The following is a 15,004-nucleotide window of genomic DNA, read 5'->3' as shown; positions in this document are numbered from 1 at the left end:
TGACTTGCTGCAAGGAAGAAGAAAGATTGTGATTTGTTGAACAGTTAAGTGCCATAACCAGAGATAAAAACACTTTCAAGCATTCACAGTTTGTAGATGTGAAAATCAACTAATACTAGCACCACACTGATTGACTATTTCCCCAGCTTAAGCCTTCAACAAGTACTGTTCAATTCTTTTATCTAGATAAAGATATTTGAAATGCATAGGCAAGTAGAATCAATGAAAATTTTCAACTCTACTAATTACGAAGATCTCCCAAGGGCTACATATCACAGCAGACAAATCCCAGATTCAAAATGCCTGCAGCAAGTGAAAGACATAACTTAAAAACCAAATATTGCGGAGAATATTGGCATTGAAGACAGATGGAGCTCGGTTCTTAGGTTTGCAACTCCTCGACTTTAGTTGAATTCTTCACTTCTCAGAGACCAAATGTACTAAAAGTAAACAAACATGATTCACAGACTTGTTTTTATTTTGCAATGCTTACCTAAAAAATTCCACTACAAGTGACATAGATCATGTACTTGCTTATTATTTCTCCCTGGGGTAATCCTTTAATATCATAAGCAAACAAGCCAGAAATTTCCAGTACCAGGTATATAAACACTTGGAAACAAAGTAACCTGAGTATAATATTAAACCAAAGCAAGCTTTGTTTCTAACTTCTAATCTTGTATTTTAACTTGATAGTTCCATACAGGAAAGGGTAAAGGACTTGCAAGGCAGTGCCAAAGCAGGCAGTTTATGGAAAGATACACATAACCTGGCACTTAATAAATTAAAATATCTAGTTTTCATCCAGAATCTGTGAAAGAAAATCTCAGAACCAAAAGCAGGACAACAACAAGTACATACTAAAAAGTCATCAACATCGCATGAAACCAGAAAAATAGAGATCAGCATATGTATATATATATATAGGAACTCATAAGACCAAAACAGTTAAACTCCAACTGATTAATCCTATACGTTTCTATTTGAGAGAAAAACAAAATTCTATCTTTATTATCCCTGTAGAAGAATTTTCCAACATTAACACAACTCGCCTGCTTCCTTATCTAAGCCATTGTTTTTTAATCAAACACAAGAAACAGCGAGTGAAGGCCTTTCGTCTAATGAAATCAAGATTATAAATTATACAACAAGAAGAAACAAAAGTTAGTTTTGCCTGTAAGCTATATAATTAGCCAAAGCAATCAAAGGAGCAGCTTTGGCAGGGTCAAATCCTTGAAGCAACTCTATCGCATCAGTCTTCAACTTCTCAGCAAACTCCTTTGATTTCTGTATCCCCATCAACTTTGGATAAGTCACTTTATCAGCCACCAAATCTTTCCCTGCAGTCTTCCCTAATTCCTTAGACGACTTGGTTACATCAAGAATGTCATCCACAACCTGAAACAAAAGCCCAATGCACCTTGCGAATTTCCTTAACTTTTCCACCTCCTCATCACATCCACCTCCAACAATGGCGCCCAAAACCACTGCCGCTTCGAGCAAAGCAGCAGTTTTGTGAACATGAATGAATTCTAAATGATCCAATCCCACATCTGTTAGCCCCTCACTAATTATGTCCACGACTTGACCAGCCACCAACCCCTCCCCTCCAATAGCTTTGGCTAATTCCCCAACAGCTCTTACAATCCTGGAAGGCGGAACACCAACTGTAGAAACAGCTATATGTTCAAAAGCAAAAGCTAAAAGAGCATCCCCTGCTAACACAGCTATATCCTCACCAAAAACTTTGTGGTTGGTTGGTTTTCCTCTACGAAGATCATCGTTGTCCATGCAAGGCAAATCATCGTGGATTAAAGACATGGTGTGGATCATTTCAACAGCACAAGCTGCGGGCATAGCCATGGATTCCCGGCCACCAACAAGTGCACAGGCTGCTAAACAAAGCACCGGACGTACCCTTTTTCCACCTGCTAAAAGGGAGTACCGCATTGCTTCGTGGATTTTAACAGGGTCACGGAGTGAAACAGCAGATTCCAAGGCTTGGTTAACTGCACTTGCTTTTTGAAGCATGTAGGAATTGAAATCAAAGCTTGACTTTTGAGGGTCTTGTTCTTCTTCCTTGACAATGTCTTCTTTGGTAAGGACTGAGGTAATGGAAGGAAGAGAAGTGAAGTTCACTTTTTTCAGGGTAGAAGATGATTGAGTTGTGAGAGGATTGAAGGGAAGAGATCTAAGTAAAGGAAAGGATTTGGATATGGAAGAAACTTGGTTAGACATGGAGTAAGACTGAACCCAATAACCCAGATTCAATGAAGCCATTTTGAAAGATTGGGTTTTTTCGATTTCAGAAGCACAATAACAGCTCGACGGGGATGAAAATAGAGAACCAAGAAACAAATAAAAGTAGCAAATTCTAACGTAATTTCCAGTTTTCAAATACTTAAAGATTGAATTCTGCAGCCCTGCAATGACAAGTTGGACGAAAATGTTAGTACTCTTATGTATGAGGGAGAAGGAAAAGGGGGAAGAAAAGCTAAAATATTGATGGCAATGGCAATGGCACTGGCAATGGCAATGGAGATTGGATGAGCATTAGTTTTTAATGAGAGCCAAAGAAGGACAAAGATTGGATTTTGGGATTTGGGTGGGCAACTGGGCATCTTGTAGCATCGGCATCTTTTCTAACGCCCCACCAATTACTTATTTATTATAATCCTCAATTTTTTTATTTATCCTTCAAATCCAATAATAAATTATGAGTTTTTTGTTAAATAATATAATAAATAATACAGCGTTTATTATCGACTATATTACAACACAGTTTGTATGCCCATGCAATGGCATGGCATAATATGTTAAATTATTGTATAATTTCAAAATTTATTTTTTAACAGAAAAAATATCATTTTTAGATTTCATATTTTTAAGAAATTTAGTCAAAATCCAACATTAAAAACATTCATTGATAACATATAATATAAAATCATAAAAACACCATATAATTCTAAATACACTATCATATTAAATTAAGAAAAAATATAAATAATTTTAAATATTCTGTAAAAAACAAATATAATCAAATAATCATTTTCTATAAAACATAAAATAATCATTTGATCGAACAAAACAAATCATTTGCTATCTCTAGAAAAGATGGGTTTGATAATTGAATTTTGTCCACAACCAAATTCTAAAAACAACAAAACTGCCCACTTGAAATCAAGATTCTCTAATTAAGATGAAGATCCCATTCAGAAAAAAGAAATTCAAGGTTTCCTAATTTAAAAATTTTCTTTAAGAAAAGGTTATATAGTAGACTAGATTCTAGCCATACACTAATAAGACGAGGAATTGAGATCTTGGCGGGATTTTTTTCCCTTTTTATGACAAGAAAACATGAAATAATATATATATATTGCCTTAAAAGGGTGTAAAATTGACCATTTTATTAAGAAATGCCCATTTTTTACTTTATTTAAAGAAATAGGTCACTTTATTTATTATTTACCGGAATGACCGAAAATACTAAAATGCATCTACATGGGAGTGTTTTAAGAGAAAATTCTAGCAAAATATGTCCCTGAAGGAGCGCTTTTGCCATGTCAGCAAAAACGCACTAACGTGGACGCGCTTTGCTGACATGGCACAAGCGCTCCCTCAGGGAAGCGTTTTAGCCCATGTTTTTTATCCTCAGGGTCATTTAAAATTTTGCCTGTTGGGAGTCCAACGGTAAAACTTATATATATAAAACCCCCTCTTATTTTTTTCACACAAACATTTCTTCCAAAAATTTAAAAAAATCTCTCAAATTTCTCCCTAAATTTCTCAAAGCTCTCTTTAATTAACTATTTCCTTTAATTTTTTTCTAAATTAGTATTATTTTTTTTATAATTTCTAAGATATTTGATCGTGTTAGCAATGGCCGGGGAATTAATTCGTCTCGATTATAAACATATCTCCGTCGAACAAATGAAAATGATAAGGGTTAATTTCAATTTTTGAATATTATTTAATATTTTTTCATTTATGTAATTTTAATTATTTTTTATTTTATAATTTTTTATAACAGTTTATAGATCGGGTGTTACAATGTTACATTCGTAATATGTCTGATCCTCCATCACTGTTGATAGAAAATTACTTGAGGGAAGCAGATTTTTTGACATGTGGCCAATATAGGTCGAGGGTGCAAGTTGGACCCGAAACTCATCAGTGCGTTCATAGAGAGGTGGAGACCCGAGAAACATATTCCATCTTCCATGCGGGAAGTGTACCATCCTTTTGGAGGACGTGTAGTTACAATTGGGATTGCCAATGGATAGGTTCGTATTCACCAGGTCTACTCAATCTGCTGATTGAGGAGCTATATGCTACGATCTTTTGGGTGCGATTTCGGATAATATTTACAGAGGTAGGATCGAGATGGGCTGGTTACGAAACACATTCCTAGAGCCGGGGGATGATTCGACTGAAGTAGAAAGAATAGATATAATTGGGCATATATCTTTGAGATAATTAGAGGTTATCTAATGCCGGACTTGTCACGAAACCTCGTACACCTGAGGTGGCTGCTGAAACTCATTGATTTTAGAGTAGCTGACAAACTTAGCTGGGGTGTACCGTGTTGGCAACATTGTATCGGGAGATGTGCGAAGCGATGAAACCAAATAAAGCCAAAATCGGAGGTTGCCTATCACTACTACAATTATGAGCTTGGTTTCGCTTTCCATTTTTATGTCCTCGAGTGAACCAGCCATATATATTCCTACTCATAACGAGATAAAATTTATATTAGATTTTACAATTATTACATAGATTTAAAATATAATTTTATGCTAAAAAATTATTTAATTAGGAGGAACCATTCGGCGAGTTATATTGGAATATCTACCGCTTTTGAAGATATACAGCTTCTATTAGACCAACGGTCAGAAGCGCATTTAAGTATTAAATGAAATAAATATACATAACATAGTCGTTTCATATTTAGTGTTTAGTATTATGTATATAACTAATATTTTTAATCACGTTTATATAGTTTCAATGGACACCATACGAGGATCCAACAATTCAGGTAGTAATTCCGGATGAATTCTTTCAAAATACGAATATTTGACATGTTAAGGTTCCATTGATCAACTATGCTACTTGCGAGATGCACCAGATAGATAAAGTGTTGCGGTAATATAGATTCCGACAACTGGTTCCCGTGCCACCTGAGGTGCTCGATGATAAGTACAAAATTGACTTACGGTAATTGAATACGCATTGGTCACTATTCTTTCCAGGATATATCGCAATGTGGGAAAATCGATATGATTATATACCTACTCGCGAACCGATCATCGTTCTAGAGTTTGCGTGTGCGCCGAATTACATGTCTTGGTTTAGGATCCATGGCAAGTTATATTTGCTCTCGGAAGAGCAGAGGCGTCGGCAAATCCGTGTCGAAAGGGAACGACAGGGCCTTTTAAATCAAAGGAGAAGGGATGATGGGGCAGACCCATCAACAACGTCTACACAATCACCGAGCCCAACACTTTAAGCGACGATGCCCATACCACAACCCCTTTAGATTATGCTAGGCATGTATCCTAACCGTTATATGTATCATAACCTTTATATGTTTCATTTTCCCAGTCCTATGCCAGGTTGGAATTCATGACCCGGTGCATCTCCTTTTCTAATGACTCCAACTCAACCAACGATATATAGGTCATCGTCGTAGGAGGGATCACATGAGGCACCGTCGAGGAGCTCATCTTATTTCCAATCCCTATTGCCTTATAGGATTCAAACACCTTCGCCATGGGTGATGCAAACACCTCTGTATTCTTTATTCTATCAAGGTGGGTTATCCTCCTAACATCCATAAACAGAACAACAACAACCCTCGCTGAGGCAACTGCGACCCCCGTCGAAAGTTGAACCAATAAGGAATCCAGCGCGTAATTGTCGACCACCCCTATGTGGCACTGATTCCGACTAGCACATGCATTGATTTTTTTAATATATTTGTACAAACTATTTTTATATTGGTTCATTTAATAAAATAAAAGTTATTTTGAATAGTTTAATAGTCAATTATTTTTATATTTTGTCTTATCTAATAAAATAAAAGTTCTTTTGAATAAGGTGATAGAAATAATGCAACATAGTTTCATTTAAGCAATTATCAACTATTTCGATTTGGACATGTTCGAATTGTATGACCGGGGTTCCTACACCATCCACACAACTTTTGTTGCTTTGTTTTTTCCCAGATATCCATATTATCACGTATTCTACTCGAGTAAAGTCGACCTTTTGATTTGCGACGTAGTTCTTTATCTAATAACAACTTAAATGGAGCAAACAATATAGACAACCACTTACGTTCATCTGGGACCGGTGGGAATACGTGTCTCCACACGTTGTACATGGATTTTAATTTATACACTTCATCGACATAGCTCATGAGATCCAAACAGAGATTTTGACAAGTTACAATTGCATGAGCGCATAGATAACGAAGTGTGTCAAACGTCCCACAGTAGCAAGTCCTATTTCTTAGGTGTACATGATATTGCTTGCCGGTAATAGCTTGGTTCAATTTGTCGAACTCTATCACACGAAGCTATAGGTTTTCGCGATAGTGACACACTATGTGCATGGTGTTGGCCCGCGCCTTCGCTTTGTTAATTTCTTGCAATACCTTCTGGAGCCATACATGGCCTCCCTGTATTTGGCCTTTATAACTTGCTCTCGTTTTGGAAATAGTGCAGCCAAGCATAAACATGTCTCCCGCACAATTGAGGTTATTAGCAAATGACGTGATCCTTTTAGGACAGAGTTTATGTATTCAACCAGGTTTGAGGCTATATGACCATATCGTAGGCCCCGTTGTATGCTTGTGTCCACTGATCGAAAGGTATGTTAAAGAGGTAATTTGCGCCTTGATCACTAACTAACAGCAAAATCGCCAACATCTTATGAAAACAGTCCTTATTGATCTCGTACCCTGTCAATATAAGTTGATAGCTAAAATTATATACCACTCTTCCATTCAGAATAAATTGAATATTACAAACGAAATTATATTAGTGGAGATTAAATACCTATGTTGGTCACTTGTCGTTGTTCAGTGGTAGACCGATATTGCTCGTAGTAGTTAGACACAAAGTGAGTTAGACAATGCCGATGGTATGTGCAATCTCATAGGTTTCCCTGTCGCTCAATTACGGCTAGTATTCCACTGCCTCGATCTGATATAACATAAATATCAGGTTGGGGGAAGACATATCTCCTCAACCATGAAAAAAAAATCTCAGTCATCACCTGACTCCCCTAGTATTATCGCAAATGCAATTAGAAGGTTTCTTTCACCGCCATCCTGTGCCACAACTAGCAATAGCCGATGGGTATATCTACCATACATAAAGGTATCGCCAATTTGTACCAATGACTTAAAGTACACAAATGCATCCTGACATTTCTTAAAGCTCCAGAACAGATCTTGAACAATTGACATCCACGGAGTAAGTGGTCGTTGTAGTATGCAGAGCCCATTTCAAGGTTTGTTACGCAACTTGAGACATACCTCTCTAGCACTTGTCACCACTGCCACACCTCATTATATGAAGTGCCCCACCCATTATTCATCTTTTCCAATACCTTCTGTTTAGCTATCCAAGCCTTGTGGTAAGAGGGCGTGTAACTCAATTGGCTACAAATATTGGAAATTAAGATTGACACAGAAGTCTTGGGATTCACTTTCACCATCGGTAGTGTTAACCCAGCTATCATATCTGAATCTATCTTTGGATGATTTTGTGAAACACCTGTCAATGAAGTACATTAAATAATGAAACATTAAGTAAAAATAATATTATTCAAAAACCCTAAACACCGAGTGATACTGTACCAGCAACACACTTTGACCTTTGTACCTCTTTATCTCCCATAAACCTATCTTTTTCCTAATCGAAGCCATGATTCTCCATGAACATGTACCGTCTTGCACTGCAAACTTGGCCTCAAACTTCTTAGATTTGGATTTAACCATATGGTAGTTAACCCTATTTATGATGCTATATTGTTTCAATACAACAAGAAAACTATTCTTACTGGAAAAATCCTTACCAACTTCTAATTCATACAAATCCAATGACGAACTCGTACGGTCACACCTTCTGTGTGGTAGATTTGGAAACTTCATCACATCATCTGCCGATAGATCAACATTATGCATGTCGGCTAGAAGCGAGTACACCGTAAATCGTAGATCTTCTTCTTCTTCATCTGAACCCCCTTCACTGTCTTCAGGTTCGGTTAGAACATGCTCTGATTTAGAAAATAATGTAATGTCTACATTATCGGGGTCGGGCTCTCGAGGTGGATTCATATCAGACTCATCATCTAACCCACCATCATCTACAACGTATGAGGTCCCTTCGCTGGTGGACGTCATAGGGAGTACATTATCCCTTTTTGTGAAAGTTTCGTAACATCCCCAATCAGATGTGGATTGCCAACCACTAAAAGTTGATGTCATTCCCCAGTACGTATTTCTATCATTGAACATCGACTCACTGAGATGCATTTCCCATCCACAAACCGAGTGTCGTGCAGGAGTTATGTATTCTATATTGCTACCAAACACAGGCGCTTCAGTGTTCTGCCTCCCATTAACAGAGTGTCGGGCAGGGGTTGTGTATTCCTTTAGAACAACAATAGATGTTGAAGTCACAAATGTTTCATTTGGCGATGAAAATTATACATATAACTCAAGATAGGGTGATCCACTAGCGAGATGAGTCTGTGCCATTACCTCCAAGCTACGACCACCTTTGATATCAAATGAGTTATATGTCACAAGATCAACCAAAGCACAAAATCGATACTTAATAGATGAAACTCTCATTGGTGTCGTTCCGAAAATTTTACACCTAATTCTTTTATGAAGTTCTGTCAAATCTATGTTCTAGTTAAAAACCAGTCGCGTCCAGCATCATAGTAAATAACATCACTAATACATTCACTCATCTTTAATTTCTATTCTGCTTAGCCTCTCTAATTTTTCTTACTATAACTTATGCAACATGAAAATGAAATTTGGCTCATTTATAACCTAAAGCCAAGCAGGAACTACTGCAGAAAAAGAGTGTTCATGTGGGAGCTTTTTTCAGTAATTTTGCTGATAGTGCATCCTGCTTGAAGCAGTTTTGAAACTATTTTTTTAGGACCGTCTTCTCAAAATTATTTTTCAGGAACTACTATAGAAAAAGAGCATCCACGTGGGAGCTTGTTTTAGTAATTTTTCTGACAATACATCCTACTTGAAGCGTTTTTGACACTATTTTTTCAAAACTGTCTCTCAAAATTATTTTTTCAGGAACTACTGTAAAAAAAAGCATCTATGTGGGAGCTTTTGTTAATAATTTTGTTGACAGTGCATCTTGTTTGAAGCATTTTTGACACTATTTTTTAGAATCGTCTTCTCAAAATTATTTTTTTAAGAACTACTGTAGAAAAAGAGCATCCATGTGGGAGCTTTTTTAGTAATTTTTCTGAAAGTGCATCCTGCTTGAAGCGTTTTTGACACTATTTTTTCAGAACCGTCTTCTCAAAATTATTTTTTCAGCAACTACTATAGAAAAAGAGCGTCCATGTGGGAGCTTTTTTAGTACTTTTGCTGACAGTGTATACTACTTTAAGCATTTTTTACATTATTTTTCATAACAGTCTTCTCAAAATTATTTTTTCAAAAACTATTATAGAAAAAGAGCGTCCACGTGGGAGCTTTTTTCAGTAATTTTGTTGACAATGCATCCTACTTGAAATGTTTTTCACACTATTTTTTTAGAACCGTCTTCTTAAAATTATTTTTTCGGGAACTACTCCACGTGGGAGCTTTTTTAGTACTTTTGCTAATAGTGCATACTACTTGAAGTGTTTTTTACATTATTTTTTCAAAACCATCTTTTCAAAATTATTCTTTCAGAAACTATTGTAGAAAAAGAGCGACCACGTGGGAGCTTTTTTCAGTACTTTTGCTTATAGTGAATCTTGCTTGAAGATTTTTTTTCACTATTTTTTCAGAACCGTCTTCTCAAAATTAATTTTTTTTTAGAAACTACTGTAGAAAAAAAAAACAAACTCCTTCTTGTCAATATAATTTTTTCAAGACTCAACCCTAAACCCGTTTACAAATACCCTAAAACCTAAACACAAAATTATTTTTAAAAGACTCTAAACCTTAATTTAATTAATTTTCTTAAAAACCATAAACCTTAATTTAATTAATTTACTTAAACCCCTAAAACCTAATTTAATTAATTTTTTAAAAGATTTTAAACCTTGATTTATTTTTTAAAATCCCTAAACCCTAAACAAATAAATTTCTAAATTATTTTAACAAAACCCTAACCCTAACCCTAACCCTAAACCATTAAAACCCTAAACCCATAAACCCTAGATGCTAAACATGCAAATAGCCCTAATCCTAGAAAAACACGGGCTAAAACGCGTCCCTAAGGGAGGGCTTTTGCCATGTCAGCAAAACGCATCCATGTCAATGTGTTTTTTGCTGGCACGACAAAAGTGCTCCCTCAAGGAATCGTTTTCCTGGAATTTCCCCTTAAAATGCTCCTACAGGGACGCATTTTAGTATTTTTATCCCATTCCGGTAAATAATAAATAAAGTGGCCCATTTTCGTAAATAAAGTAGGAAATGAGCCTTTCTTGGTAAAATGGTGGTGTAAAATTCTTCAAATTTTTTCAAAAAAAAAAAATTAAGCTCATGTTTTCTTTTACACTCAATTAGATGCTTAAACTTTCCAAAAATGCCAAAAAGGCCTTCAAATTTTTTCAAAAAAAAAATTAAACCCCTACATTTTTTTTACACTCAATTGGGTACTTGAACTGCCAAAATGTATCAAAAAGGCCCTCTAACCATTAATTTTAACAGTTAATCATTAAAGTTAACTACCCCTAATTTTTTCTAGTTAAGGCTATCATGTGTCACAATCACATCATGACAAGTGAAAAAATGATAAAAAAATAAAAATCAATAAAATTTATAAAATTATTGAATTTTAAAAATATAAAAATTATTAAAATTAAAAGAAAAAATTATAAAATATATAGAAATAAAAAATTAAAAATTTTATAAAGTTGTAAGTGTTATAAAATACATAGATAAATAGTAAAGAACAAAGAAAATATGGGAAGCAATGGAGAATGTATTTTATTGATTAATGGGGATATTTGCAAAGTTTTTCTAAAGTCTCTATTTATAGGCATAAAAAGTATAAATAAAGAAGAGATCTACTTCTACACTATTAGAATTTAAAGTATATCAAAACTTATCTTAATCTTGATGGACATCCACTTAATAAGATATTCATAACACTCCCCCTTAAATGTCCATTGGTAAATAATGTGCCTCGTTAAAACCTTACTAAGTAAATAATGTGCCTCGTTAAAACCTTTCTAAGATAAAAACCCTATGGGAAAACAAATTCCTAATGAAGGAAAAAGAGTACACATATCTATAATATGCTGCCTCATTAAAAACCTTACTAGGAAAACCCAATGGGACAAAACCTCGGTTAAAGGAAAAAGAGTACAACACTTATTTACTATATATTCAATCTTGAATACTAGTCTTTCAAATGACTATTTGAATGTATTTGCTAAGCATTTATATCACAATTCTTTTGAAAGTCATGAGTGAGAGAAAATTTTTGGGAAATACATTTTGATCTTTTCAGGAGTTTTAATAATAATCATAGCAAACTTTAATAATGATTCCTTTATAAAAACACAAATAGGTATTTTGGATCATTTTATAATCCTCCTTCAACTACTATTTTGTAACACCTCAAACTCAGCCTGGCGTTATAGCTAGATTTAGAGATGCTATGTAAAAGTGTGCTGTTATAAAACCAGTTCCCGACTATTTTGGAATACAAATAAACTTATGGTATTTTAAAAACTGTTTTATTTAGAAAACTTGTTGTCATACCTGTTTAATTAAAACCATAGCTTATTTACATTATCTAAATAAATCGAGTATCTTGCAGCGGAAATTCCTTAAACGTTATATTTTGGAAAACCGAGTTTGTTTTCTTAAAAATAGTTGATCGCAAAAACAAAGCCATTTTTCAAAATATCGTTTTATCGTATGTCATGCCAAAACCCAAAATAAAAGTCCAAATCCAAAAATAAACCCAAATGTCTAGAGACTCCAAAATTTCTAAAACTCTCAAACCAGAAATTTTTAAATAATTTAACTTAGTAAAATTAAGTTTAAGGAGGAATGAACATAACCGAGCTCCCATTGCACCAACCCGCCTAATTCTAAGGGTCACCTTAAATTATCAGACAAACAGAGAGTGAGTTTTTATAACTCAGTCTGTAACTCGTAAGAAAATAGAGTTTCAAATTTAATCACATGGCAGAACAGATACAGGCATACATTTCTTATAGAATCAGAATCATGTCAGAGTAGTACAGATGCAGATACATATAATCCTACCCCCATCCACTGTACACCAGCTCCGACCATCCCAACATACCATGTGGTGTTTAACACACCAACTCAGCCCTACACACCACTTAGTGTCCTTACGATACTTTTCAGAATAATCACAGCAGTGCTGCCAGTATAATGGTGAGATATCGCCTCACACAGAACATTTCTTCCATATAGTATATGTGCCACCCCATAGTTAGATATAAATAGAAATAACAGAAATATCAGATACCTGGATTTACATATCATACATGCTCGTTTAATAGATGTAGAACATGCTTTATACATAATAGATCATACATATATCATTACAATACATGAATTTAAATATTTTAGTCAAGTTTCATCTAATAGATTAATAGAATTCCTACTTAATACCTTATATAACCATATACCGATCCCACGAAAGGCCTACTGTAACATCCCTAACCCGTATCTAGCGTCAGAATAGGGTTATGGAACATTATCAAATAAACAGAATAGTAAACCTTTTGATTCATACATCAATGTAAAAAGAGTCTAATCACATTCAATTACATTCATAACAACCCTTAATCGATCCTTCGAAGCCTTAAAAATACTTTAGAAACTTTTCAAGACTAATTGGAAACATATGGAAAGTTTAAGAAAAAGTCAGAAAAATTAGACTGTAGGGGTCACATGGCTGTGTGGCCAGGTTATGTGACTTACACGGCTGAGACACACGCTCATGTCTCAGGCAGTGTAACAATTGAAATAAGGATATGCGGTGGTGCCTCAGCCAGTACCCGTGCCTGTGTAACTCTTTGACCTGGGTCATACGGCTAAGCCACACACCTGTATGCCAAGTCGTGTTGTAAGAGTATGCCCAAAGATCAATCATGAGATGGTTGTAATAACATACTTGATTTACCATGTTTATTAATATAAGGCGTTGCCATTATTATTTCAGTTTCTTTTCTGTGTGTATAAATAAATTTTTTTATAATAATGTCCTAAGAATAATATGATTATTCTTAAAAGGTCTTTAGTCAGGTATTATTGTTGACTAGGACAACAATAATGCATTAAGACTAACATGTAGTTGATTGATGATAAAGAGTTGTCATTGATATGGAGTGTCAGGATCAATGCATGAATATGTATGCTAGAGAACAACATATTAGACTGACCCGCTATGAGTATGTTTCTTGGATTATTATGTAATTGTCACAAAATTATTCATAGTGATTAATATGTATATGATCCTCAGACTTGAGATCATCATTATCCCAACATCGTGAGCTGTATATTTTAATACAGTCAAACGTACACCGTAACTGGTTGTTTTATAAAGGCTGATGTTGGATATACCACAATCTATGTAGAGGGATATGGTTGATCAATATAGGATAAGTCCTTTCTACATAATGGGAGTAATGTCTTAGGCCAATTGATTGAGTGAGACTAGAAATGCATGGGCATGCTCAAATAAGTTGATATGAGATGTCATACTTATTTGTGTATCATAGTCTACTCAATGTATCAAGAAACATGGGATGGACTATGCAAGTGTGACTATTCCATGACTTGTGTATATTCCAGAGATAAAGGACTTAAGGATTAATGCATGAAAGGTTAATCACAAAAGGTTATGTCGAATCATGACTTCTTGTAACTTAGGTAGCAATGATGCATTGCTAGAAGCCACTCATTATTTGTAACATTAGAATTGTTCTAGTATTACTGCTAACGTTACAAGAACCTATAGGGTCACACCCTATGGTTGAAATGAACAGAATAAAACATAGTTGGTATTGTGTTTGGTTGTCATATGAATTAAATTAATTATAGAATTAATTTAATTAGGTAATCAAATATAGAACATATTATATGTACAAGGATGTTGTACACATAATGAGAACATAATTCTATTAATATATGAATTTGGTTCAGTATATAAATTTAAATAAATATAGTTTACCAAATCTTTATTATGATTAATGTAATTATAATTTTTGGTTAAAACATTATTATATTTATTTATTTTAATTATGATTATTATGTTCGGATTAAAATTTAATAAATTAAGAATTCATTATATACATACCAATTATAAGGGGAGTTATATATAAAAAGGGAGAAAAACCCTAAAAAGTGAATATATATACAAACCCGAAGCTTTGCTACTAGGTCTAGCAGCCGTCAAGCAAAATATCTCTGAAAATAGTTTTGGGGATTTCTTCTGTTCATTGTCAACGGGGTGGATTACGTAGAGGTTGGGATTATAAAGATTACGGCTTGGATTCGAAAGCAAAACAGTATTCTCATTGCCGAGACTTCACTGTCTACTCAGATTGAAGTTCGGTAATTTCGAAACCTTTTTCACACGATTCGTTCCTCGCACATGGGTCCATGGTTTGGATCGCCAGAATATATATATTTTTTTCACTGTGGCATGGGGGTACCGGTGTTCCAACAGTGGTATCAGAGCCACTTGTGTGATACGGACTCAGGTTTAAATACTTGGGTGATGCAATTGAATGAGATGCATGCTTTAATTTAATT

The 15,004-nt window shown here is 34.7% G+C and overlaps 1 protein-coding gene across 1 annotated transcript; it reads right to left on the bottom strand.

Moving 5' to 3' along the window:
• Nucleotides 1–976: 976 nt before the first annotated feature.
• Nucleotides 977–2,631, bottom strand: LOC108465020 (geranylgeranyl pyrophosphate synthase, chloroplastic-like). The gene has a single exon (XM_017765322.2). The coding sequence runs from the start codon at nucleotides 2,278–2,280 to the stop codon at nucleotides 1,165–1,167; it is 1,116 nt and encodes a 371-aa protein (XP_017620811.1). The 5' UTR covers nucleotides 2,281–2,631; the 3' UTR covers nucleotides 977–1,164.
• Nucleotides 2,632–15,004: the final 12,373 nt, after the last annotated feature.

Source organism: Gossypium arboreum, chromosome 11, assembly GCF_025698485.1.
Source record: "Gossypium arboreum isolate Shixiya-1 chromosome 11, ASM2569848v2, whole genome shotgun sequence".
Lineage (NCBI taxonomy): Eukaryota > Viridiplantae > Streptophyta > Magnoliopsida > Malvales > Malvaceae > Gossypium > Gossypium arboreum.
Note: the sequence above shows the minus strand (reverse complement) of the source record. Positions and strands in the feature narration are given on the sequence as shown.

Bases quoted from the DNA above. Each gene is read 5' to 3' on its own strand.
- LOC108465020 (XM_017765322.2), bottom strand. From the start codon at position 2,280: ATGGCTTCATTGAATCTGGGTTATTGGGTTCAGTCTTACTCCATGTCT.